General features: G+C 55.0%; 1 protein-coding gene across 1 annotated transcript; it reads left to right on the top strand.

Moving 5' to 3' along the window:
- Positions 1-320: 320 nt before the first annotated feature.
- DMTN (dematin actin binding protein) lies at positions 321-23,277 on the top strand. The gene is given in 17 exon segments (XM_082729312.1): positions 321-440; positions 11,845-12,050; positions 12,331-12,405; positions 12,800-12,955; positions 13,880-13,924; positions 14,256-14,355; positions 14,736-14,792; positions 15,004-15,156; positions 15,820-15,944; positions 16,504-16,609; positions 20,902-20,966; positions 21,105-21,153; positions 21,307-21,363; positions 21,366-21,427; positions 21,429-21,557; positions 21,837-21,917; positions 22,039-23,277. Coding segments are annotated over 16 exon segments (1,392 nt in total). The 5' UTR covers positions 321-440; positions 11,845-12,032; the 3' UTR covers positions 22,153-23,277.
- The last annotated feature ends 3,770 nt before the right edge of the window (positions 23,278-27,047 follow it).

The following is a 27,047-nucleotide window of genomic DNA, read 5'->3' as shown; positions in this document are numbered from 1 at the left end:
CAGAGGTGGGGAGTGTGACTTCTGAACTCTTGAGAAAAGGTCCCTGCTAATTCCTCCTCCTTCCTTTTATTCCTGTGGCCCAGTTCTTTGTCAGCTTTCCCTTCTCCTTAGGTGCCTAGGTGCCCTTAGTCAGCCTCCCCAGGAGTTAATGTTTAGATGGCCCAGGCATAGGGGAGAGTGTCTGGTGCTGCCAGCCTTAGCAGGCTGGCGCATGGGGAGGGGCGAGGGGCAATGGAGTGAGACTGAGAGAGGAGGGAAGCCTATTGCCAGGCCTGGCGGAGGGGGCTGGCGGCAGGGCCAGAGTCCAGTCAGGACTTCCGGCACCAGTGCTCTCTCTGCAGAAAGGAGCCAAGAACTAGGTGTCTGGGCCCTGGGACTGCCTGCCTGAGAAGGACACAAGGGGCCATCCTCAAGGCCTCCAGGCATTCCTGAGCTTAAAGGTATGCTGGTCCCCTCAGCTGCTGGGTATGGCCAAGCGGTGCCCAGGAAGCCTACCCTGGGTCCTGGACAACAGGCACTGGTGTCCAGTGTTGCCTGCTTCTGGGAAAAGATTTTGCCTCCCTTCTCATCCCAGCCTGAAGGGGAGGCAGGTAAGCGACTGGGCAGGGTGGTCCGCCTGCCCTGAGGAGCCTGGAGCCTTCTCAGGAGGAAGGGACTGGTGGGCCGAGCAAGTCTCACTGTCGGCCAAGACCAGAGGGGACATAGAGGGTAGAGGGTAGTAGAGGGGGCGCATGGGGGGTGAGAGAAGGGTCTCCTGTCCTGGCTGTGCCCTCCCCATGGGCGGGTGGAGAGAGAGAGAGAGAGAGAGAGAGAGACACACACACACACACACACACACACACACACACACACACACACACGCGCGCACACACACACCCCCCCCCCAGGATCCCTCTCAGTTAAGGAATGACCTTGACAGCCAGCACACCTCAGGCCGACAGAGGGAGCCCTAACTCCGCAGTCGCCTTGTTCCAGGGCTGGCTGGAGGCAGACTTCCTGCGCAAGGTAGCTTTCCCACCCTGTGCAAGGGCATTCCTGTAGAGTGGGCGGCAGCGGGAATGGGCTTTGCAGGATTGGAAGACTCTCTTCTTGGTCAAGGGGAATGAGAGGGTTCAGGGCTAGGAGGAGGTGCTCAGGGAGAGCTGAGGTCAGATGGGGGCAGAATTCTGGGCCCGCAGCCCCATGTCCACCCCAGCCATGATCAAGGCTGGAAGCCACCCTCTGACCCTTCAACAGAAGTCATCTCTCCCTGTTCCTATCACTCTTCCCCAGCTGCACACCAAGCTTTCTGGAATGGGGGACACTGCTCAGGGCTGCCTCTGTCCGCAAGTCTGGCCTGCTATATGGCCCTGAATTAGGGCTGTCCTAAGGCCGCCCTCAGGGGCCAACCCCAGAGCCTCATGGAATGGGTTAGGGGAGACTCAGTGGGAGCCCTAGCCCTGCAGCTCCCCCACCCCCACCCAAGGCAGCCCTCAGACCGCCTCCCTCCATCATCGAAGAGGCAGTGGGAGCCACAGCCGCCTCCTCCCCCCTCCCTGCTGCCACAAGCGGCTGAGCCGGCAGGTTGTCTTGGCAACGGGAGGCGGGGAGGAGATACGCGGAGGGATGGAGGTGTATGTCACCGAGGAAGCTGCCGTGCTCCTGCCCCACGCCCCAGGCCCCTGAAGGTACCGGAGAGCCCTCCCCTCCCCCTCTCCCTGCCCTCTCCCCTGGCTTCCCCCACTCTATCCGATGTGCTTCTTTCACAGAGAATGTTCCCCTCCTCCCTGCCCAGCGACTCCTAGCCATTCCTCATGAGACACCTCATTCCAGGCCCCTGTCCACAGCTGTCCTTCCCCGGGACAGCTCATCCCACCCCTACCTCTGGCCACCCTTGTGCCGGAAGACAAATCTCCTGGGGTGGGGTCTGCTAGGGGGCGAGTGGGAGCAGGTCAGGAAAAATCAGGGGTCCTAACAGGCTGTGGTGGAAAAGCACCTGGTGCTTGGTCTCCCGGAAGGGTGGCAGGAGGTTGTGCACAACCGGCCGGGCGGGGCCGGGCCAGTGAGGGTGGGCTTGAAAGCAGGAAAGCGGAGAGGCTGGCTGAGACCCGGCTGATTATACATAAAGGCCTGGTTCCCCCTCCTGCCACATCAAAGGTACACCCCCTCTCACATCAGGTCCTGACCTTTTTTCCCCCTAATTAAATGTTTCTTCCCAGGCTTTCTGGTTCTTTCCTACGGGGCCCTCTCCCCAGCCACTCCCCAGCAGCTTAGTTTAAATTCTTTCTAGCCTTCCTCAGCCATTCAGCTGCCTGCCTTCTTCATTTCTCCTTTCTCGCTGGAGCCCATCCTTCCGTATGCATTCGTTTGTCTTCCATTACCCCAGACATCCTTCCCTTCCTGTCCCTACCTGTCCCTTCCTGTCCCCTTTTCTTTGAGAAAGAGGTCTGGGGCACACTCTCACCTGTCCCCCTCAAAACCCTTCCCCTGTGATTTTCCATTCAAATACCCCAGAGCCCCCTCCCCAGATTCTACATTTCCCCAAGGACAGCTCATACCATCAGCTGACCAGCTGTGGGCAGCGGTTACCAGGGCAACAGCAAGGTCTGCCTAGGTAGGCAAGTCTGCTGTGAAGTGGAGAGGAGGCTGGGGCCATGGCCAGGGTCAGCGAGCTGGGCTCCCTGCCCTGCCCCCAGGGATCACAAATGAACCAGGCTCTGCTGTGAGCCCAGGGAGAAGCAAAGGGCCAATGGCAGGGTCCTGGAGTGTGAAGGTTTTCCCACTCAGGGAAGGCACATCCTGTAGTCCTGTGCTGGGACTGGGCCATTACCTGGCAGGAAAATTCCCTCCCGATGCAGCTGCTCTGGCGAAAAATGGGGTCCATCTCACAGTTCCCAGGGGCTCTGGGTGACCGAAGGGCCAGCCCAATCTCCCAGGCTGAGGACTGGGTTTCTCAGATCCTCTCGCTCGTGCCTCACCAGAAGGGGCACCAGAATCCTTCCTTGGGTGACAGATTCAGGCATCTTTGCCCTCTCTCTGCCCCTGAGCATCTGTGCCCTCCAGCACCCCAGGGAGGCAGGGCCCCCAGAGATCCTCCGTGGCTGCTTTTAGGTTTTGAGGAGGAGACGCAGGTGCTGGGAGAAACCAGGTGTCACCCCTGGGTTATCAGCAGAGCCCCCTTTGGCCCTTACCCCAACTCAAACTCTGGCAGTTTCTGAGGAGGCTTGAGGGGCTCTGTGTGTGTGTGTGTGTGTGTGTGTGTGTGTGTGTGTGTATGCGCGTGCATGAGTGTTGCAGGGCTGGGGCTATACGAAAGGGAAAAAGGCCAGCAGCTCGCAGCGACTGCTTCCGATTCTGCTTCGTCATGATGCCTGGTTAATGCTTCTCTTGTTTGAAATGGACTGAGCTGCAGTGAGCGAGGTGGAAGAGCAGACACACACAGACACACACACAAACGCACACACCCTCCAGCCGCCTGCTATCAGCGGAGGTGGGGAGGGTGCAGCCTGGGGAGCCAGCAGCCCGCCCCGCCAGACGCAGGCTCCACGCACCGCTCCGGAGAAGCTGGGTGGGGACGAGGGGGTGGGGGCCCAGAGGGTAGGTCCCCTCCTGTGCCAGCTCCCCCCACCCACCCACCCACCCACCTACCCCAAGCCGGCTTTTTTCCCTGTTATTTGTGCTCTGGGAAAGCACGGCTGGGTATTACCTTGGCTCTTGAGAAAAAGCGGCAGCCCTGAGACCTGGGCCTGTGCCTGCCCAGGCCAACCTTGGGGCCTCAGAGCGTCTGGGCCACACTGTCTGGGAAGAGGTAGGTGCCAAGATCTCCCATCCCTCCCTTCCCCTCTGTGGGTATTTTGAACTGTGGGTGGTGGCAGGGATCCCTTAGGGAGGGATCAGCCGTGGCCCCTGTTCAGTGAGAGAACCGGTCCCGCCTGGCCAGCCCCTGGGACTAGCTGGGTCTGAGCTCTCAAACCTGATTTGAGGAAGGGGACTGTACCGTACTGTCACTCCAGTACTCCCTTCACCTAGCTGTGTGGTGCAGAAGTCCAAGTGATGGGATGGAGGGGACAAGGGTGAGCAGGGGCGCTGTTCTCTCTTTGCTGAATAACAGGGAGCATGTGGTGGGGGGGAACAGTCTCCCTCCCAGTGAGCCACAGATCTTGAGAGGCAAGCCAGACACACAGACATCTGGATGCTGGTGGTGATGGGTGGGCTCCCTGTGGGGAGGTACCTGGGGAGCCCCTTTCTTGCTCTGGCTGGTCAGGCTGCCTTGAGAGCGAAATGCAGACTGAGGTTGGGTGACAGGGCGTGGCGGCAGGCCGACCGGCTTACTCCTGGCCACTGCTCACTCCTGGCCCCTGCCGCAGGAGTGCTGGAGGGGCTGGAGGGACTGGAGGGGCTGGGGGCTGAGCAGATGCTCAGGCCCCAAAGGACCCAGAGGTGCCCTCTTGCTGGCCGTGCCCCTTGCTGGGCAGATGCGATGCTAGGTGTTTCCCTCCCAGGAGACAGTGTTGCTGGGGCCTGGGAGTCAGGGGAGCAGGGACAGGTGTAAGAGAAGGAAGGTGGCTGGGCTTTGGTGAATGGGGGGGGCGGTGCTGTTGTGTATGTTCCGGTACACGTGCCTGGCTCAGGGAGGGGGGTGTCCGCACGTGACACGGGTGGGTGTGGGCAGGGGGCCAGGGAGGCTCTGGGGATGGGTGTGAGTGGGTGTCAGCGGCGCCGTGTGTCACAGTGGGGAGGGGGGCCCTGCTGGCAGAGTGGGGGCGTGATCTTGCGAGCGGGGCGCCTGGGTTCTGCAACTGTGTGTCAGCGTGGGCTCCTGTGTGGGGGTGCAGTGCTGTGTCCACGTGTGAGCCTCCAAGCTGCCGGCCTCTCCATATGCTGAACACTTAAGTCGTGCTGTTCACCTCAGGGTGCAGGTCTGTAGGGATTCCTCTTTTGGAGCTCACGTGTGTGCATGTGCACGTGTGTGTGTGTGTGTGTGTGTGTGCGTGTGCGTGTATGTGCGTGCGTGTGTGTGTGTGTACCAGAATAGGGATCCCCTCAGAGTTCAGAAAGCTGAATTTGGGACACAAGACTCTTGTGTCTTCCCTCTCTATCCAGCTTCTGCAAGGGACACCACAACCCACCAGCCGGACAGACTATAAATAGAGGCCAGAGCATAAATGTGCTGAGGACCACTTGAGCCTGAGGGGCTGCGGAAAACTCGGAAAGAGAGGCCTCTTCAGAGGGAAGGTAGAGAGAAAGGCTACAGAAACCCAAAAGACATCTAGGAGAAACTGGGTGACAAGATGCATATTTGTGAGGTAGGGGGAATGCAAGAGGGTGCCTGGGCCCAGGCCTGCTGCCCTCAGGAGCAAAGACCAGTCAGGGCCTTAAGCAGAGGATTCTCGGACAGGGACCCAGACTCGGGGCCCACCTGCCCCTGCCTGAGGCTCTATCAGAGTGTGAGAGGATGCTGTGTAGTGTTGCCATTAGAGGAGCCACAACCCTCGTCCTAGCAGACAGAGCAGGGCTTTAAAAAGGGGATGGGGAGATGGAGAAAAGGGGAGAGAGGGCTTAGGCTTCAGGGGTGTCCATGAACCCCAGCTCAAAGCTAGGAGCCTTCCCCTTTTCTCCCACACCCTATAGGGGCAAGCATGAGTGTGTCCTACACACATGCACGTGCACACGCACACGCACACACACGGTCAGGCCTCCCCGGCTGCTGCTGGTCTGCCCCTGCCCGCCCTTCCCCGCTCCACCCTGGGATGGGAGGCTGTTTTGGGAACTGGTGACCTAGCTGGATCCTGCCTTTATTTCTGGCATAGAACTGTTGCCACAGTAACTGTGGGGGTAGGGCCAGGAGCAGGACAGGGTGAAAGGGAAACAGAGCTGAGGGAGGAAAGATGAAGAAAGAGAAGAAAAGGGGAAGGGAAAGAAGAAGTGAAGGACCAGGGAGGAGGCAAGGCAGGCGGTCCCACTGCGAGTGAAACTAGAGAAAAGGGAGAGGGGCAACGTTCCTGCCCACCCTGACCTCAGCCCACTTGGACAGCTCGTTTGCCTCATTTCGTAACTCCCTTAGTGTCTGCACCGCCAGTGTCCAGCCTGGCCTGACCCTGCCCAGGGGCACAAAGCCTCTCGGCTCCTTGTCCACAGGCCAGGCTGGGGAGCAGGGATCTGGGTGGCTCCACCATGTCGGCCAAGTTCAGACTGAAGTGGGATCTCCGGGGACGCACTGAGAAGTGTCCACTGGCTTTGACCTGACACAGGCCTGGGTTGGAATTCCAGTCCGACTTCTCTTTGAGTGGCGGTTGGCAAGTCCTCCTCTCAGCTGTGGTTCCTGGGCTCTAAGTGGGGAGGGCGCTGCCCTGCCCTAAGGATAGAGGGGATGCTTGAACGTCCCCACCTAGTGGCTGGCACAGCGGGAGCCCCGGTGGGCTTAGGACAGGAGGCCCCCAGCGGTGGTTCTTCCCAACCAGGGAGCCAGGGCGCTTGGATCTTATCACCCCCAGCCTGAAGCCCAGAGGTTCTAGTCCTCTTGGACATGCAGATGCCAGGTGGGGGCGGGGGTGTGAGGTGGGGCTGGGCTGGTGGCTCTGATAAGGCCCGCTGGGGGAAGGGTGGGGGAGTGCCGGGTGGAGATGGAGAAGCGAGGAGCCCTGCCCGTGAGGGGAGTGAGCCACCGGCAGGTCCTCTCCGCCACATGGGCTTGCCTGCCTCTACTGCCTTTCTCTCCCTTTCCTTCCACCCTGTCCTTCCTTCCTGCTGCAGCCTGCCCTCTTGGTCTCTGTCCACCAGAGGCGGCTGGGACCGGGGCTGTGCCTTGTGCCTGTGTGACACAGGCAGGGTGTGTGTGTGACAAAGAGAGGGTCAGGACTGGGGAACAGGGAGGGGGGTGTTGAGAGGGAAGGAGCTTTGGGAAGGGGGGGCGGTGTGTGTGTGTGTGTGTGTGTGTGTGTGTGTGTGTGTGTAGGGAGTTGCCTGCAAGATGGGAGTTGAGAGAAGCCAAGAAAACCCTCTTTCCCTCCCTCTCTCCTTCCTTCCTCCTTCTCACTCTCCTCCCTCTCTCCCTCCTGAGAGAGAGAGAGAGGACACTCCACCCCAAATATTTCATCAGTAAGAACTTCACTTCTTAAGGCAAGCCTCACACTCAAGTATGGCCCAGGGTCAGGGAGACCCTGAGGTTCAGGAGGCAGACCCAGCCCAGGGGACAAGCACCAGCTTGCAGACTGCTTTGGATAGGGTTGGGGGACCAGAGCAGAGACATCATTATTTCGAAGCCTGAATCCGTTTCTGAGCAGCGCTGCCTGAAGACAGTGTTTGCACACCTGTGAGTGTGGCTTCAGGGTGGGATTGTGCTCCGCTGTGACTTCTTCGCTCAGAGGGGCCCTTCCCCTGGCGGTTCCTTTCTGATGCACAGTCGACTTCCCACAGTACCCACCTGCCTTCCCCCACCCCCCACACCCCCACCCCTCCCACCCCCACGCTGGCTGGTCCTCAAGGGGAGGGTGCCCCAGCCTCCACCAGGCTCAGTCTGAGGCTCCAGAACACACCAAAACTCTCTTCTCCCTGGTAGTTCAGCCTGAAGCTACCCCCCAACCTCATCTAGTCTCCGCAGCCTCTGTCCCACCGACCTGTGAGATCTGCCTATGGCCTTCCCTGTCCCTTTTCCTGGAAAAATAAGAGCCTGGCCCAGGCTACACGGCCCTGTGTTGTTTCTCTTTTCTTTCCCTTTTCTGTCCTTCCAGGGAAGCCAAGTTTCCCTTCCCAAGCCAGCCTTCCACTTGGGCCAGGACCGCATCCCTCACCCAGGGGACGCTTCTTCCTCTCCACTCTTCCCTCCCCAGTGCCTGCAAGTGAGTTCCAGTCTCCCCTTTCCTTAAACACCTTCAGCCAATCAGACCTCCTCTGAAGCCACTCTCTGACCCCCTCAGGCCCTTCTGCCCCACTCCCCTCCCCTGTGTCCTAGCCAGGCCCACCCTGCAAGGAGGCCTCACTTTTCCTCTGGAAATGCTCCCAGAGGCCACCAACATGGAGAGCCATACTCCATCCAGCAGGTCTCTCCTTGTCTGGCCACAGACTGGGCTTCATGGCTTTTCCTCAGCCCTTCCCTCCCACCCTCGCTCTCACCTGTCCGAACTCCCTGTGCTCAGAGGCACTAGACACACTCCCTGCCCCCAGGGAGCAGCCATCTTCTTTTCCTGGTCCCTTTTGTGCCATCTGTGATGATTTTTCTTCTAGTCCCCTAGGTGTTTCCTAGGATGCTGGTTTTGAACTTCTTTCCCTTGGCGACCTCATGTTCAGACCCCCTCTGGTCAGATGGCTCCTACATTTCTCTTTCCAGCCCGCTCCTCCCTCAGCCTCCGCTTCCTCCTGCTCGTCAGCGGTGCCCACCTCCACCTCAAGTGGGCACCAAGTGAGCTCACTGCTTCCCCTTCTTCTGCCTCCGAGCCAGCCACCCACCTCTGTCCTGGGGCCTCTCCAGATGGAGTCTGTTTTGCACATTCTGCCTCTAGGATCTCTCCCATTGGCCTCTAGTCTATCTTGGGCCACACGCGAGGGTCTGGGCCCTCACAAGTCCCTGCCAGAACTATTCTCGTAGCTTCCAGGCTGGTCTGTCCATGCTGCCCCCTCCTGTCCAGTCCTCTCTCCCAGCCACATTCATCATCTCAAAGCACTGCTTGGATCTATCACTTAGTTGTTTGAAAGAAGTTTCTAAGCATTCTATGGCTTCTGTTGCCCACAAAATGCAATTGAAATCCCCTGGTCTGGGTTGGAGGCCTCCATAATCTGACCCTCAACCTCTTGCTCCACACAGATTTCAACCTCATGAGCTCTACAGTTCAGCCGTATTTGCTGTTCCCTAGACAGACCCAGTGCTGCCCCCCACCCCCGGCCCCATGCTCCTACTTTTGCTCATGCTGCCTTCTCTTTCAAGAGTCCATTCTTTAGTTTTTTGCATGAACTCAAACTGGGCGTTCAAGGCATACCTCAAATACCTCCTGTAAAGAATATATTTTTTAATTTTCTCTTCTCGACACCCCAGCAGAAGTGATCCCTTGTCCTGTGACCTCTCAAAGCTCCTTCTATTATCTTATCTGGCATATGTAATTTTCTGCTTTGCGTGGGAATTATCTACATATATGCCTTATTTCTGCAGGGGCAGCTTGGCTCCCTTGCCTCATCTTTTTTTTCTCTGTAAGACTTATCACAGAGCGTTGCCTACAGTTATTACAGAGTAGGAGCTCAGGAAGTATTTGGTGAATGGATGGATAAAGCAAGATATGACTGGGTGGGTGGTTAGTTGACTGGTAGATGGATGGGTGAGTGGGTGAATGGATGGATGGATGGATGGACCGATGGAGATGGATAGGTGGATAGACACGTGGATGAATGAGTGTTTGGCTGTAAAGCTAAGCCATGTAGATAGCTAGTTTGACAATGGCTATTAACGCAGTAAAGATCAAGGATGCCTAGGTGACTTAGTCATTTAAGTGTCTGCTTTTGGCTCACTTTGTGGCCCTGTGTCCTGGGATCAAGTCCCACATCGGCCTCCTTGCTCAGTGGGGAATCCTGCTTCTCCCTCTACCTGCCACTCCCCATTTGTGCGCTCTCTCTCTCTCTTTCTGGCAAACAAATAAAATCTTTAAAAAAAAAAAAACATAGTAGGGGCACCTGGGTGGCTCAGCTGGTTAAGCATCTGCCTTCAGCTCAGGTCATGATTCCACAGTCCTGGGATCAAGTCCCACATCAGGCTCCCTGCTCAGCAGGGAGTCTGCTTCTCCCTCTTCTGCTACTGCTCTCCTAGTTTGTGTGTGTGTGTGTGCGCGCGCGAGCGCTCTCTCTCTATCTCTCAAAAAAATAAAATCTTTAAAAAAAAAAACATAGTAAAGATCAGAGAGAAGTGAAAGAGAGCTAACAGCTCTTTGAATGTATATTAGTGTTTATGCTGATCCTCAGACACCTAGTTATAAAAGCATTACAAAGGGAGAGCTAAGAAGGCTGGAGAAGGATAAAGCTCTGGAATGGAGTCTTTCCATGGGCACCAAATAGTTAGTGTGGCTCTGACAGCTAGGGACTTGTCTTGGAGAAGACTTGATTCTAGAATTCCAAAAGAAATTTGAGAAATGTGGCAGATTTTCTTCTATTCCCCACAATGCACCTGACACGGTACTAGCAACACAGTACTTGCTAGGCGCTTTGAACCATGCCAGTGCTGAAGACACAGTCATTTTCAGCTCCATGACTGTGGACAACTTTTTAACCTCTTTGAGCCTCAGTTTTCTTATCTGTAAATGGGTCTGCATTATAGGGATATCGGAGGGGATGAGATGAATCATCCTTTTAAACTGCTTATTAGGGCCCCCAGCTGGCTCAGTTGGTGGAGAATGTGACTCTTGATCTTGGGGTTGTAGGTTTGAGCCCCACATTGCGTGTAGAGATTACTTAAAAATAAAATCTTTTAAAAAAAAAAGTGCTTATCAAAGTACCTAGCATGAGCATTCTAAACAGGATGGCAATTGCTTTGTTATTTTGCCCTCCAGAAGTTCGCCCTCATTCTGGTTAGTGAAAAAATATGTTCCTGCATTAGGCAACATATAATGAAGGACTAAGTTATATGGGTTTGTTTTTCAGTCGCACTGGAATATCAGTGAAGGGCATGAGAAGGTCTAGCATAGCAGGGGAGGCCTCCCAGAGCAAGAGCATCCAGTATCCGGGAGATGAGGAGGTGGACAGAGAGTAGTGGGAGAGCATGCGCAGAAGCAGGGAAGTGGGAGTGCATGCGCAGAAGCAGGGAAGTGGGAGTGAGGGCTGCTCCTGCAGGTGGTTTGGGGGGTGGAGAGAGGGTGAGCCCAAGAATGGCCTGATACAAAGTAACAGGTGTTAAGGTTGGGAGCACACTAATGGCCATTACCCACTGTGGTAAAGACTGGCTATGGAATAGACATCAAAGTTCATTAGTCCTTGGAGAAAAAGAAATAATAATAGCTAATACTCTCCCTAGACTTGATAATGTTTTAAGCACTTCACCTGTTATAACTTATCTAATACTCAGAGTCGCCCCAGGACAGAGATACTAGTACTTCCATTTTACAGATGAGAAGGGTGAGGCACAGAGAGAATAAGTAACTTTCCCAGGGTCACAGAGAGTCCCACTATCCCCATTGCTGGAAACCCAGCCAGCCATTCACTGAATGGTTATTGCATGATCAACATGGGGAAGAGGGGAAGGAGGATTGCTAAAGGAATTGCCCATGAAGGCTGGAGACACCAAGACATGGACTGTGGCCCCAGGGAACTCATAATCTACTGCAGCAGACAAGACCCAACTCTCTAGGAGAGAGAAAGAGCAGTGCAGGCAGGGGTGCTGCCTTGCCTTGAAGCAGCAGTGCAGAAGGCAGCCTCAGTCCTCATAGTCTGTCCACCTCATAGGCTCAGTAGAACCCTCTGGGCTATGAGACAGAGGGGAGCACAATGGCCAATGGATTGGGGGGTGGGGCAGAGGGTCGGGGGCCAGCCCAGAGCCAGAGGGAGAAGCCTTGGCAAAGGCCAAGGGGAGTGAGAAACTGGGCCTGAAACCCGACTGCGGCCCCAGGACAGGGCAGGGCCCGGCAGGTGTGACAAAGCAGGAATGCGGAGGCTGCACGGGAACGGCTGACCCCTGCAGTCATTTCCTTTCCAGCCAGAGAACAATGGCTCAAAAACAAGTGCAGCCCCTCCGCTTTCCCGCCTCGCTGTCCACACGCGCTGGCCCTCCTGGGGCTGAGCGAATGGAAAGCCGCGATCCTGGAGGGCGCCGGCTCCCTTCCGCCCTGCTCTCCCGAGCTCCCAGAGGTCCGGGGCGCCACCGCGCTCACAGGCACGCTCTCCCTCCCCTCGCAGGCCCGGCGCTCGGTCAGCCGCCTGGAGAGTCGCTAAGGGATGAGGACGCCACAGCCCGGCGGAACGCACTCCCTGCTCTCGTGGCCCGGAGCGCGCAGCGCCCAGGAGCCGGGCAGAGCCTGACGCCCTGTCGTCTTCCCTGGCGCACGGGGCTCTGCGAGTGACCCGACCGGCCAGCTCCCTGCTGCATGGAACGGCTGCAGAAGGTGCGCGGGGGCCGCCCCCACGTCCGCGGGCGGTGGGCGGCCTGGGCAGCGGGTGGGGGCCGGCTTCCCCGCGGAGAGGCAGGTCGGGCGTCGACGGTGCCACCTGGTGGCTGCCCGCGGCGCCGCACCTTGCGTCCCCAGAGACCTAGGGAAGCCCTCCCCCGCCTCCAACCCCCTCCCCGCCCCCCCGCCTCCGGCCCTCCGCCCGGTGGAGAGCCCTGCCCGCTCCGGCCCTGGCACGCACGCTCACTCCCACCCGCCCGCCTTTCACTCTCCCCAGCAACCACTGACCTCCCCTGGGAGCGTCAGCTCCTCCCGAGACTCCAGTGTTCCTGGCTCTCCCTCCAGCATCGTGGTGAGTATCTCTCGGCCACCAGCACCCGCAGGCAGGGACGAGGGAGTGGGGTGGGGAACGTGCTGGGCCGCTTCACCCAGAGCCTCCCAGACGACGGTTCTGCCGGGACTGGTAGGCAGAGAGAAGCCAGAAATCCAGAGAAGGTTCCCCACAGCCGGCTTCTACTGGTCTGGTCTTGCCTCCTTGTACCCAAAGTGCTAGGTGAAGGACCATCATTTTTTAAGGTGACTCTCTAGACCTTTAAAAATTGAAACAATAGAATTATTAACTAATAGGAGCTGGTATCTCAAATGCTGCCCGTTTTCTTCCTGAGACATGGCAAGTCTAGCTTGTAAGGTCAGAATGCTAGTGAGGCTTTCAGCACGTCTGCTTCATTCCTGCCATTTCCCTTCAGGCCAAGATGGACAATCAGGTGCTGGGCTACAAAGACTTGGCTGCCATCCCCAAGGACAAGGCCATCCTGGACATCGAGCGGCCTGACCTCATGATCTATGAGCCACACTTTACCTATTCTCTCCTGGAGCACGTGGAGCTGCCCAGAAGCCGGGAGGTGAGGGCTGGGAGGCTCCTCTTGGACGGGACTTGGGGGAAGGGCTCCCCCAGCTACACAGGGGAGGAGGCGGAATCCCTCTCCTGCTTCCTTTCCTGGCGGCCAGACTCCAAAACAAGAAAGGGAACTGTGGGCAGAAATCAACCAATGATCTGCCCAGTGTCTGTGGAGAGCCGGCAGAGACGGCTGGAGGCTGGGGGGTAGCTCCACGTGGAGAACAGGGGAGGCCACGTTTGAATGGCAGCCTCGCAGAGCAGGGGGTGAGGGGCCATGGAGGAGAAGCATGGGAGTGCACAGAAAGACCAAACTGGCCCGAAGCCCCCCTGAACGCTTTACTGGGAGGCTGGAAGTCCTAGCTGAGTGACGATGGGAAGGCGTGGTTTCAGTTTCCCCTCCAGTAAAATAGAGGTGATACTTCCCCGCCCACCCTCCACACCGGGGATGGAAGTGCCAGAGGTAACCCACGGCAGCTGCTTTGGAAACTATTCCAGAAAGGGGTTGTGGCACCGCTGAGCAGGGGAGCCAAGAGGCAGGCTTGAGGGGGAGACTTGACTGCCTGGCAGGGAGCCCAGACTCCATCCTGGATGTGCAAGGTTTTTGGCCCTTACCCTGAGTGCTAGGCTCCGAGCATGGGGCCAGAGCCACCTCCAGCTGGCCCGCGGACTGCAAGCACACTGCGCAAGATCCGTGCCTTCTCTGTGCCTGCAGAGAAAGAGAGGACTCTGCCCAGGAGAGCACTAAGAGGGAGAAGGCTGGAGGGCCAGTACTGGGAACTGGCAAGGACTGAGAGAGAAGATGCAGCTCCAAGATTTGCCAGACACTGGTGCAGAGTTGGGTGGGGGATGAGGCAGTCCCTCCGGGGTTCTAGGGCTGAGGATTTACCCCTACCCTTGTGGCTCTGACCAGCCTCCTCTCCATCCGCAGCGCTCACTGTCACCCAAATCCACATCCCCCCCACCATCCCCAGAGGTGAGTCTGCCCCACACCTGACACTTGCCCAGCTCCCCACCCCCACACATATGCAGGGCCCGAAGGATGACCTCATCCTGTCGCCGACCAGCTCTGGGGCCATCTGTCTGTCTGACCCAGGACCTCATTTAGCCCTTTCTCCCTGGGTCGGACACCACCAGCAGGTCGAGTCCTTGGACACCCTTCCTCTGCCCTGGGGTTGGGGGCTTGTGGGCTGCTAGGGTTGGGGGGACAGAGATGGTGGAGTGAGGTGAAGCAGTGTCTCCATGGGCTGGAGAGGGTTAGGGTGGGGGACCTGGGAGCTTCAGCCAACCGCACTTCTGCTCTGCAGGTATGGGCAGAGAGCCGGTCCCCTGGAACCATCTCTCAGGCTTCAGCCCCAAGAACCACTGGGACCCCCCGGACTCCGCTACCCCATTTCCACCATCCGGGTAGGTTTTTATGGTGGGGTGGGGCACCCTTCCCCGAGGACCTCTTTTTCCTACAGGCACTGAAGCTTCTTATTCTCAGTCCCCCCACTTTCTGGGGTATAGGCTCACTCCAGAATGGCCAGACCCCCTCTTGCCAGGACCACAGGCAGAACTCCCCAAAATGATGGGCCCTGTTGTGCCTTTGCTCCCACCCAACAAGAAAAGTGTGAAAACAGCCTCTTGAGGGACAGCTCCAGAAACTCCGGTTCTGTCTTGGCTCTGGGCAGGAGCCCCTGAGTTTCCTTGCCTTCTCCCATCCCATTTGTGCCCTTCTCCTCAATGAGCCAGTCTCGCCCACCATCAGCATATCCTTCTCATCGGCTCTTGCTCCCTGTCCACAGAGACCACCCGCCCAGATTCCAACATCTACAAGAAGCCACCCATCTACAAGCAGAGAGGTGAGGGCTCCCCTCCCTGAGCTGGGCTGGGAGGCCGTGGGAGAAAAGCCATCCATAACAGCACGTAACCTCTGCCCAGTGCTTTTTGTTGCGCCCTGTTTTCACACACATGGTGCCACGGTATGACCGGGACAGGTGAAGGAGTCGGGGGCGAGGGTGGGCTGAAGTGGCCTGACCCGGGGTGGGGACTGACCCTGGCCTCCACCCGCAGAGTCCACGGCAGGCAGCCCTCAGAGCAAGCACCTCATCGAGGACCTCATCATCGAGTCCTCCAAGTTCCCTGCAGCCCAACCGCCCGACCCCAACCAGCCGGCCAAGATTGAGACCGACTATTGGCCATGCCCCCCGTCGCTGGCGGTCGTGGGTAGGAGACCGTGCTGGAGAGGGGAGGGGAGGCCCGGGACACCACCTCATAGTCTGTGTTGAAGCTCCACAAGCCCACCTTCTCCCCACGGCCACCCTCTGTCCTTCATGACCCTCATGGCCCATCGCTACTCCCTGCCTTCCTCTAGCTCTTGGTGTACATGGTCCTACTTGTTGGTCTTCCCCTCCCTTTCCATTCACTTACTGGACAACTCAGCAGACATTGACCAAATGTCTGCACCCCAGGCTCTACGATTGGAGCTCTGTTCTGGAAAAGAGAAAGTGGAATGAGAGAATTAGGTCATGTGACTATGTGTTGCCTACTCAGCTTTACCAGAAGGCTAGAGAACATTACTTTTATTTTTCTTTAAGGCTTTTATTGCTTTATTGAAAGAGACAGAGTGAGAGAGAGCACAGCAGGGAGGAGAGGGAGAAGCAGCTCCCCGCTGAGCAGGGTGCCCAATGTGTGGCTTGATCCTAGGACCCCCAGATCATGAGCCGAGCCAAAGACAGATGCCCAACCGACTGAGCCATCCAGGCGCCCCTCCTTTTATTTTTTACAAAGTAGTCTGTAGTGTTCTCTTGAAGGGGCAGCCCAGCGCCTAATAAATGCTTGGTGAGTGAATGGCTGATTGATGAGCCTGCTTGTGCCCGTGTTCCCCAGAGACAGAATGGAGGAAGCGGAAGGCATCTCGGAGGGGGGCAGAAGAAGAGGAAGAGGAGGAAGATGATGACTCCGGGGAGGAGATGAAGGCTCTCAGGGAGCGTCAGCGAGAGGAACTCAGTAAGGTAGCATCTCGCTTCACCCCAGCCACCCTGCCCATATCTTCTTGGGGACAAAAGTCCCAGATCTCTAGCTGTTCTGTTCTGAATGGTTTTGTACCTGAAGAAAATCCTTGTAGGAACATGAGGAATTCCGCTTCTTCCCGGACATCGGGTTGCTGCTGCTGAAGGGACACCAGGACCTCATGCTGCTTTGGGGGAACACTAGTTAACTTAGGGTTAAGGGAAAGAAAAGGGTGCCCCCTCCCAGTGCCAGGCTTCAGGAGGCTAAGTTCGTGGGAAGAGGAGCAAGAACAGCAGGAGAGAGGGTGTCGGGAGTCATGGAAAGGCCACAAGAGTGGCTGGGGCTGGTGCTCTGGGAGAGTGACCTGGGATGCAGAGGCCACTTGGATGCAGCACCGACTCCTTGCTCTCGGGGGTGGCCAGACCCAGTGTGGCAGCGCTTCAGACCAGAGTGACAGGCCCCACAGGCTCCAGGGCACAAATCAGCGGCTTGGGAATGCAGGTATCCGGCTCCGCTGGAGGTAAGAACTGAGTACAGAAGTCTTCCTCTCTCTTTCTCCAGGTTACTTCCAACTTGGGAAAGATGATCTTGAAAGAAGAGATGGAAAAGTCCTTGCCTATCCGGAGGAAAACCCGCTCTCTGCCTGACAGGACACCCTTTCATACCTGTGAGTGCCACAGCTGGGGCCCCAAATCACGTGGCCAGACCTCGAGGCCAGAACCACAGGGTCTGAGTCCGTCTATCATATGGGGGTACAGGAGACAGAAGGTTCTGTCACTGGCATGTCAAGGCAATCACGCTCTCCTCAGGCAAGGATACCAATCGTGTAATAAGACTAGGTGATAAAAGATAGTATCAGCTAAAGCAGAATGAACAAATTTTGTTTCATTGACAAAACATTTATTGAGTGTCTAACATATGTTGGACATGGGATTATAAAGAGTGAAAAGATACATTCTCTTCAGACACTGAGGACAGCGTGGGAGCAGAGGCAAGGAACAGGAAATGTCCTGGTCCGCTTACAGGCCTGCAGGAGCCTGCAGTTCCAGAACCCAGAGTGTGCCTTGGGGTGACGGATCAGCCAGAGACGCGGTAGCCTAGGCTTTGGGTACTATACCTTCATCACTGGAGTCTAGCCCGAACTTCCCCAGAGCCGCATGGCTGCAGCAGAGGGAGGGAGATGTGAGAACCCAACCTGAAACTCTGAGGTCTATGAAAGCCTAGTCTCAGAGCCAAGCTCCACTCCTGTTGGTCAGAGCAGCTCAGCGGGCAGCCTCCACTCGGGCGAGGGGAGAGGCATTCCATTGCCTGATGAAGGCAGTGGCTCAAAGGCACACAGGCTGGGAGAGAACAGGCAGGCCATCTTCGGAGACACTCCACCACATTTTCCAAGGGGCTGGGTAAGGGCTAAAGCTATGCCGAGGCCCAGAGAAAGGCTGTGGGCTTAAGAAACATACAGGAGATGGAGTCAGCCAGACTAAGTGGCTGATTGGATGTGGAGAGAGAGCCGAGTGGGGGTCTTGGCTTGGGTGCTGGGTGGGGACAAACCTGGAACTGAGGTGATGAGGGAGTGTGGGTCTTGGGGGAAGGACGAAGGGACCAGTTTGGGACATGCTGGGCTTGAAGCACATGTAGATGGGAGCCGGGTCTTAACTGAGCCGGAAGCTTGCAGGGTGAGGTGAGTCTTCAGCTTGTGTAAGACCTTGAGAGAAAATAGGATTGTGCAGAGAAGAGAGGGAAGGGAGGACGTTGAAGCTGTGCCCTGGAGCTCACCCCACCACCTACCCCCAAGCAGGATTCAGGATGCAAGAGGCCATCTTCTGGCTTCGAAATGCCTCTTGCTCTTGAAACGTCTCTTGCTCTTCGGGCTGGGAACTTGGGTCCAGGAGCGGGTGCTGAGGCCTGCAGGGACAGGGGAGCTGGTTGATCCAGGGTTAGGGTTGCATGAGGCAGGCCCTGAGGGAGGAGGGGCCGGGGGCCTGCTGACCATGGAGCAAAACTCGGGGACATGGGTAGAGATCAAGACCCTGGAGGTCCCCATGACCCTGATGAATGGATGTGCTGGGAGTGAGGCTAAGGAGAAGTTGCAAACAAGGAAGGGTGTGTTGCAGTGGCTGCAAAGTGGAATTCCGGGGCTTCAGATGTCAAGGTGCTGGCGTTGTGGACAAGACCCCGGGGGTGGCCATGTAAGGGGCTGCCTCAACGGGGGGTGCAGGTGGAGGCCACCGGGGTGGGGGATTCAAGGAGCCATAAGGGCCAAATGTGCACAGTCATCCACAGGGACACTGAGTCCCCAGGATGATGCTTCAGTATGAGTGGGAAGAGTTACAATAGGGCCTTCTTTGAGAATGTAGAATAGTGAAGGCGTGAAGAAAGAGGCAGGTGGCAAGATGCCCCGAAGGTGGGATTCAATCTTCATGTTCCACCAGATTTTGCTATTCAGTCAGAATTAGCCTTTCAACTTCCGTTTTGGCCTGACAAAGTGGAGAGCCAAACGTCTACTTCCTCATCATCTTTGGCATCCCTGAACTTGTATGTGATGATGATCATGTGATTGCACAGGTTTCGGTCATAGCTAATCCACCTAAACAATTTCAGACTGTTTTCTTAAGATTTTTAAATTTACTTATTAGAGAGAGAGATAGAGAGCACATGTGTGTAAGCAGGGGGAGGGGCAGAGAGAGAAAAAATCCCAAGTAGACTCTGCGCTGAGTCCGGAGCCCAACGTGGGGCTCGATCTCAGGACTCTGAGATACGACCTGAGCAGAAATCACGTCAGACACTTAACACACTGAGCCCCTCAGGGGCCCTGAACAATTTCAGAATTATGAACAGGCATGTCATTCTGACTTCGTAGTAACATTGAAATGGTCACTTTCAAACATAAATAAGCTTTCTAAAAGTAATTTGAAGGAGGCATGTGTGGCTCAGCCATTAAGCCTCTACCTTCGGCTCAGATCATGATCCTGGGGTCCTGGGATCCAGCCCTGCTTCCGGCTCCCTGCTCAATGGGAAGCCTGCTTTTCCCCCTCCCACTCCCCCTGCTTGTGTTCCCTCTCTCTCTGTCTCTCTCTGTCAAATAAATAAATAAAATCTTTGAAAATAAATAAAAGTAATTTGAAGTAAAAATCTTACGTGCTCTGTAGGTTGAAATTCTGTCAGTCACTTGAAATGTAAATGTTTACTTATTCTCAGGAAAGGGAAATGCTGGGGTGCTTGGGTGGTTCAGACCGTTAAGTATCTGCCTTCAACTCAGGTCACGATCCCAGCATCCTGGGATCAAGATTCACTTCAGGCTCTCTGCTCAGCGGGAAGTCTACTTCCTCTCTCTCTCTGCCCCTCCCCCTGCTTGTGCAAGCTCTCTCTTTTTCTTTCTCTCTCTCTCTAATAAATACAATCTCTTTTTTTATAAAGTGAAATACTTCAGGGGCGCCTGGATGGCTCAGTGGGTTAAGCTCTGCCCTCGGCTCAGGGTCATGGCCTCAGGGTCATGGCCGCAGGGTCCTAGGATCCAGTTCTGCCTCAGGCTCTCTGCTCAGCAGGGAGCCTGCTTCCCCCTCTCTCTGCCTGCCTCTCTGCCTACTTGTGATCTCTCTCTCTGTCAAATAAATAAATAAATAATCTTTTTTAAAAAAGTGAAATACTTCAATAATGACTGATCTTTGTAGAAACAGATAATTTCCTGTACAAAAGTAAGAAGTATTAAAAAAAAGTATTAAGAAAAGTTCCTCAAAACACATTTTGTTCTCACAAAACTTTCAAACAAGCTTTTAAAAGAATGTTTTAAGAAGACAATTTCTTACAGTTTTGAATCTATCAAGGCTAAACCTTCAAACAAAAACGTTTGGAGGAGTGTGTGATCTTGGGGTCATGAGTTCGAGCCTTTCATTGGCTATAGAAATTACTTACTTAAATAAGTAAGTACACCTTAAAAACCTTTTTCAGAATGATTGCCATAAAATGCCAATGGTTTCTAGCATTTGGATATGAAAGTCTTGAGATCTGGCCAAACTAAGAATATTAGTTACAAAGTTCTTTTTTAGGAAAACCTATTAACTAAAAACCAGTTTTCTTGAGTTACAGTCTGCTGTGCAAGAAAGCTAAGCTCTACCATTGAAATGTGTGAGTTGCAAGTGACATCTGATCTTGCAAATGGGAAGTCTACATATATAATTTTAAGTCATCTTTACACCCGCCATGGGGTTTGAACTCTCTGCCCTGAGATCAAGAGTCCTGTGCTGTGCAGACGGAGCCAACCAGGCACCCCACAGATGTGCTGCACAGTGGCTGCTGGTACAGTCTAGCAGCTCATGGTGCGGGCGCGGTGGTGGTGGGGATGTATCTGTATTGTAGTATCAAACGTCTGAAATTTGATCACTAGTATTGCTAATGATAAGACTGTAATGGTTCTAATTATTTTGACTAAATTTCAGATATATTTTTGCAGCCCTGAGTTTCATTTTAGGATGGTGATCCTCTGGCCATCATTGACCTATCAATTCTAACACTTGGGCATTACACCCAGATGTGTGTGTGTGTGTGTGTGTGTGTGTGTGTGTGTGTGTGTATTTGGTTTTAAAGATTTTATTTATTAGAGAGAGAGCACAAGCAGGGGGGAGGACAAAGGGAGAGGGAGAAGCAGATTCCCCGCCGAAAAGAAAGCCCTATGCGGGTCTCAATCTCAGGACCCTGGGATCATGACCTGAGCCAAAGTCAGATGCTCAACCAACAGATTCATTCAGGCGTCCCCAGATGTGTACTTAGTGAGACAGTTCAGAGCCGCGAGCACAGGGCACTTGTGGAAGGTAATGGGCATTAGCCAGAAGCCAACAGCCCCCCTCCCGTGCCCCCCCAGGCCCATGCTTCACCACCTTGCTTCTGGCAGGGGAGGCCAGGGAGCCCTCTCAAGAATGATGGTCAGAACAAAGGCACTGAACAGGCCCTCTTCCTCTCTCCCAGCCTTGCATGCAGGAACATCGAAGTCATCTTCTCTCCCCGCCTATGGCAGGACCACGCTGAGCCGGGTAAGATCACAGAGGAAGACCACAGACTGCAAGGGAAGTGTGCCTTTGGGTGCCTCAGAGGGACTGAGCTGCTGGGGCATCCTGGGGGGCAGTGCGGAGTTCCCCAGCTTCCTTCTGACCCCTTCATGTCCTTTCTAGCTACAGTCCACAGACTTCAGCCCCTCTGGGAGTGAGACTGGAAGCCCAGGTGAGAGGCAGGGAGGCCCCAACAGGCCCCAGGGCAGCCTGCGGCTGTGATGTGGGCAGGGCTGTGGCTGGAGGTTGGGGAGGCGGCACTGGCAGGTTTGGAGGCCTGCTGACCTCAGAGCTGCCTCTGGACAGTGACTCTTCTCTCCTGCAGGCCTGCAGGTGAGCTCCTTCTGGAGGGGAGCACGCGGAGCAGCAGAAGCCACAGACGGGTGAAGGGAGTGTTGGGGGGAGGTGCGGGGCCACAGAGCTGCATGGTAAAGACACGAGAAGCCCCCGGGTAAGGCTGGGGAGGTCTCCCTGCCCCACTCTGGCTCACTGCGGCTTTGGTCTCCCCAGAACGGAGAGGGCCAGAGGGGGAGGATGGACCGGGGGAACTCCCTGCCCTGTGTGCTGGAGCAGAAGGTGAGGGGCAGGGGCAGAGCCAGGGGTGGTGGGCAGGGGACAGAACCGTTTGCAGTGGGGGGCGGGCCAGCCAGCTGGTGGGGAGAAGCCAGGGAAGCGAATGCACTAAGGGGTCAGTGATGGGAGGGCAGCAGGGAAGTTGGGGGAGATGGTTGGCAAAAATGGCGTGGGCCCCAGTGGCCCTTACAGGCTGATAGGTGGCCCAGGGAATTGAGGGGGGTTACGCTGACAGGAGGCTCTGTGGGCCTAAGGCTGCCCCCTCCCTCCCCTCTCCCCCAGATCTATCCCTACGAAATGCTTGTGGTGACCAATAAGGGGAGAACCAAGTTGCCTCCAGGTGTGGACCGGATGAGGCTTGAGGTATGCAGAGGAAAGGGGTGGGAGACCCAGGGCCCTATCTGTCTGAGTGTTCCCTTAGTCACCTGGCCCCGCCTGCCCCAAGCCCCTGTCCCTAAGCTGCCTCGGGGTGTCCCCTTTCCAGAGACATCTGTCAGCCGAGGACTTCTCAAGGGTATTCTCCATGTCTCCTGAAGAGTTTAGCAAGCTGGCCCTGTGGAAGCGGAATGAACTCAAGAAAAAGGCTTCTCTCTTCTGATCACCCTTCCCACTCCGTGACTGATGCTCTCCCCTGCTGCTTCGGGGCTCTGGAGCTGGGGCCGCTAGACCCCAAGGCATCATCTCTTAAGGGAGCAGGTTGGGGGGGGGGATGGAGGTAGGGTTGGCTCCACCCCCAGCTGAGGGGGAGCCAAGACCTCTGCAGGGCCCGGGTTGTGGGACTTGAACTTGCTTCCTCACAAGGAGCCAGGAGCCCCTTTCCCTCCCCCCTGGCCCTCGAGGCACAGGGCAAACCCCGTCTGGAGCCCAGCACACACAGAGATAATGTTTGCACCCTCTCCCACCCCACCTCCACAGGAGAGTCCCCCCAAGAGAGTAAGGAGAAGGGAAGGCAACACCTAGTGGGCAGGTGTATTGTCCATCTTGACCAGTGGGTGGGTAGAACCCTTGGGCCTGCTGGGAGGAGGGTGATGGTGAGAAGCAGCTGGGCAGGCAGGGAGAGCCTCGGGACTCCGTGGGCACCCAGGCCCGCCTCCTCACCTCCCCTTGGACAGCCTCCCCTGCACCTGGGCCTCTGGCTTCTCCGACTCTTAGCAGGAGCGACTTGAGCTCAGCCTCTAGCAATGAGGTCACCCTGTCCTCCAGCTCACCCTGTTCTCTCCTCATGACCCCTAAGCTTCAAAGCCTCTTGCTCCAGCCCTGTGGCTTCCCCAGAAGCCTTGGCTTAGAGTGGGGATTCGGCAGAACCCTGGCCCACCGTCAGCCTCCAGGCAAAGTCAGCTAGACTTCCAGCACCCAATCCCGGTCAGAACCCAGGCCTTCAGGCTCTCTTGGATGGATCATGAGGCCAGGCTGAGTGTCCTGGCCACCAGGTCCTGCCCACTCCCATGCACCCCCACCACGCTGTCTAAAGAATGTAATTTATTGGGGCACCCCCCAGCTGCTTTCTCTCCTAACTCTCTGCCCTACCTAAATCACACTCCCAGCTTCTCTTCTCTACAGATACATATGTGTATATAATTATATATATATATTTTTGCCCGGGTCTGGGTTTTGTTCCTGCCCAGATCCTGGCATCCCTTTCCACTGTGTGTGTGTGTGTGTGTGACAATGCTGTGGGAGGGGGACTCTGCTTGGAATTAAAAGGTTGCACTGGGTCCCCAAATCTGTTTGTTCTTTCTGAGCCACCAGATCTGGGTAGGAGGGAGAGGTGACGTCAGGCTGAGGGAAGTCTTGGGAGTGAGGGTTCAGAGGGGAAGCACCAAGGGTTGGAAGAGGGGGAAACAGCAGAGACCCGCTGCCCTTCCCTCAACCCCGGGCCCCAGAAGCAGGGCTAGCTTTGCAGGGTCCCAGCTGCTGTCTCCTCTTCAGGGGCTGGGTGAACACAGAGATGCAGAGGAAGGGCAGAAAGTTAGGGGCAAAGCCGGCTTGTCCTGTGCTGAGGCCCCGAGCGCTCAGCTTGGTAATCCAGCTCATCAACACGGGACGTGATTGCCCCCTTCATGGCCCGATGCTCCTAGTCTGCAGGGAGGCCAAACCACAGAGGAGGTCAGCAGTGGAGAAGTAGGGGTGAGGCGACTACCAAAGAGCAGGCAGGGAAAACCAAGCAGTGGAGAAACGATGGGTGAGATCTAGTGGAGCCCGGGTTCAGTGGAGGCTGACGGACAAGGGGTCCCATGGTCTTGGGTGACTTGGCTAAGGCCTCCCAGGGGGTGCAGACAAGGACCTGAAGTGTGGACGTGGCTGGAGAGGGTGCAGATCTGACCAGAAGATCAGAAGGAGGACATAGTGTGTGGGTGCTAGTGAAGATCATTTCAACCCTTTCAGCGAAAGATAACATTCTAGAAGAGGCTGTTCATCTGAAGCCTGAAACTACATGCAAGTTAATCAGTGGAGACAGACCTCCAAGTTTCTTGACTGCTAACCCAGGAATTCCCCAATATGAGGACTGCCCCTTCCCCAAGGGGCAGCAGGGAGGGCAGATGAGGAGTTGGGGTAGGGAATAGTTACCCAATTTTAGGTGGTCAACCAATGATTAGAGGGCTTACCCTGTTCCAGTACTTGGGGATACAGTGGTGGGAGGCCAGCACCCCCCGTCCACAGAGCTCCCTGGGTGCTGAGGCAGCGTTTGGTCACAGGTCACTGGGAAATGCTCCCGGTGAGGCAGACCGCAGGCTAAGACCTAAAGGATTTTAAGTTCTTGAGATGTGGAGAGACTTGAAGTGGAGCTGGGTCCCTAAGACAAATCCTTAGGAGAATCTCTCAGTGCTCCTTCCCACAACACACACATACACATGCACGCATACGGGTGCGCACGCACGCTTGTATACAAGCATATGCATGTGAAAGGATGCCAAACCTTGGTGATCACTTAGTCCAGCAGTTTCCAAACCTTTTCAATAGCAAACTTTTTTTAAAAAAGTATATCTTAATTAAAAAGTTGGAATACATTTACAAGTTAAATTTTATAGCTAATAATGATGAAAATGAATGAGAACAAAGAAGCTTTGATGACTAAAACATTTTTAAATTAAGATTTACAGACAACAGTTGCCTCTTTATCACATTTGAGAGCTCATTCACTACTGTGTTTGGCTGCACCAGCTCAGGAAAATCCTGATCCATACAGATAAGTAGTTACAAAACTGTGGTGGTTTAGAAATGCACACAAACCCATTCGCACTCCTCCCATGGAGCTAGCGCAGTGTCAATGTCCCCTCTTCTTGGAGCTGGGCTTAGTGACTTTCGCATTTAAAATGATTCACCCAGCAATAGCCTTGGCCCTCATTTAAACTGACAGAAGAAATGGCTTTATTCAAAAGTTTTCTCCCAAATGAGCTAATCTGGCAGACTTTAAATACAGCTGACCCTTGAACAACATGGGGGTTGTTAGAAAACACAGTCAGAAATCAGCACCTATGGGGCGCCTGGGTGACTCAGTCGGTTAAGCATCTGACTTCGGCTGGGGTCATGATCCTGGGGTCCTGGGATTGAGCCCCACATTGGGCTCCCTGCTCAGCGGGAGGCCTGCTTCTCCCTCTCCCACTCCCTGGCTTGTGTTCCCTCTCTTACTGTGTCTCTCTCGGTCAAATAAATAAAATCTTTAAAAATCTGCATATAACTTCTGACTGCTCCCAAATTTAACTGCTGTTAGCCTGTTCACCAGAAGCCTTACTAATAGAAACTGTTGGTAAACACGTTTCACATGTTAGATGCACTATATACTGTATCCTTACATTAAAGTAAGCTAGAGAAAAAAGAATTTTACAGATTTATTTATTTATTTATTTATTTATTTATTTAAGAGAGAGAGAGAGAGCACGCACAAGCAGGGGGAGAGTCAGAAGGAAGGGAGAACCCAAATCCCCAATGATGCTGACTTGATCCCTGGACCCCGGGATTATCACCTAAACTGAAGCCAGATGCTTATCCAACTGAGCCACCTAGGCGCCCCAAGAAAAGAAAATATTAAAATCATAAGGGAGAGGAACACCTGGCTGGCTCAGTTGGAAGAGCATGCAACACTTAATCCCAGAGTTGGGAGTTTGAGCCCCATGTTGGGTGTAGAGTTTAATGAATAATAATAATAAAATATTAAACTTTAAAATTTTTTTTTAAGATTTTATTTATTTATTTGACAGAGAGAGATCACAAGTAGGCAGAGAGGCAGGCAGAGAGAGAGAGGAGGAAGCAGGCTCCCTGCTGAGCAGAGAGCCGGATGTGGGACTCGATCCCAGGACCCTGAGATCATGACCTGAGCCGAAGGCAGCGGCTTAACCCACTGAGCCACCCAGGCGCCCTAAAAAAAATTTTTTTTTAAAAATCACAAGGGAGAGAAAATACAGTTTGAGTACTGCAATAACCGCATGTATCAGGGGACCTGTGCTGCCCAAACCCATGTTGTCCAAGGGTCACCTGTACATCGGTGGGCTCTAATGCTTTTGGCATATAACACATATAAATGTATCCACTGAACTTCTAAGATAAAATTTTAAGTGAAGCCAAATGAAAGGCTATGGATTGCTAATGCACTCTCACTATCCCCTAGAGTTCCTTGGGGGAAAGCGGATTTAATCCATGCAGCTGCTACCCTGATCTCTGCGGAAGCAGGCCCAGAAAACCACAGCGCAGGACTGAACTCAGGTCTCCAGCTCTCCCAGTCACCTCTCTGGACACAAAACAGGCCCATTTCTTCCTTTTGTTTTTATACATTCTGGCCTTAAAACCTCCTCTCGTTTCCCATAGCGTTCCTCACAGAGGCCCATTTGCAGATGGGCTATTTAAAAACATGTATTTTTCCCAGGCAGCTGTCTGAGAACTGAGATCCAAAAGCTAGCCACGTCTGGGCTGGGCACAACGCTGCCCCCACCCCTGCTGACTCAGGCCGCACTCCAGGCTCTGCTCCAGGGTACACAGCCATCTCTAGAGCGGTCTGTGTCTCCTGAGACTCGGCCTGACCCGTGAATGTGGCCCAAAGTAGCAGGGCTAGTGCAGTGAAATCCCAAGACCCCACAACTCTGGGTCCTACAGCTTTGCGGTAGAGGCTACCCTCCTTTCTAGTGTCACATTAAACCCCCACCCTCTCATCACACATCTGTGGTCAGCAGAAATAAATTTTGAACAGATACCAGCCCTCTCCTCAGATCTTTTCATTCCGGAGGGTGGTGGGAATGGGCTTTAAAAAGGCGGAGTTGTCGCTCTGGACATTCCATGAAATGTCCTGGACATTCCCGCTCTGCCTGAGTAATTCTTGGGCCCAACTTTCCCGGGCAGGGGGCCTCTTGACATGGAAGACCCACCTTCTGTTTCCTTCCCGGGCGCTGCTGGGATAGCCCGGCCCGTTGTCACTTCCTCTGCAGGACCTCTGGACCAGTGCTGTATCCACGCAAAGGAACAAGCAACAAGTGAAATTAATTTTCATAATATACTTCATTT

The sequence above is a fragment of the Mustela nivalis genome, assembly GCF_964662115.1.
Source record: "Mustela nivalis genome assembly, chromosome: 4".
Taxonomy (NCBI): Eukaryota; Metazoa; Chordata; class Mammalia; order Carnivora; family Mustelidae; genus Mustela; species Mustela nivalis.
Note: the sequence above shows the minus strand (reverse complement) of the source record. Positions and strands in the feature narration are given on the sequence as shown.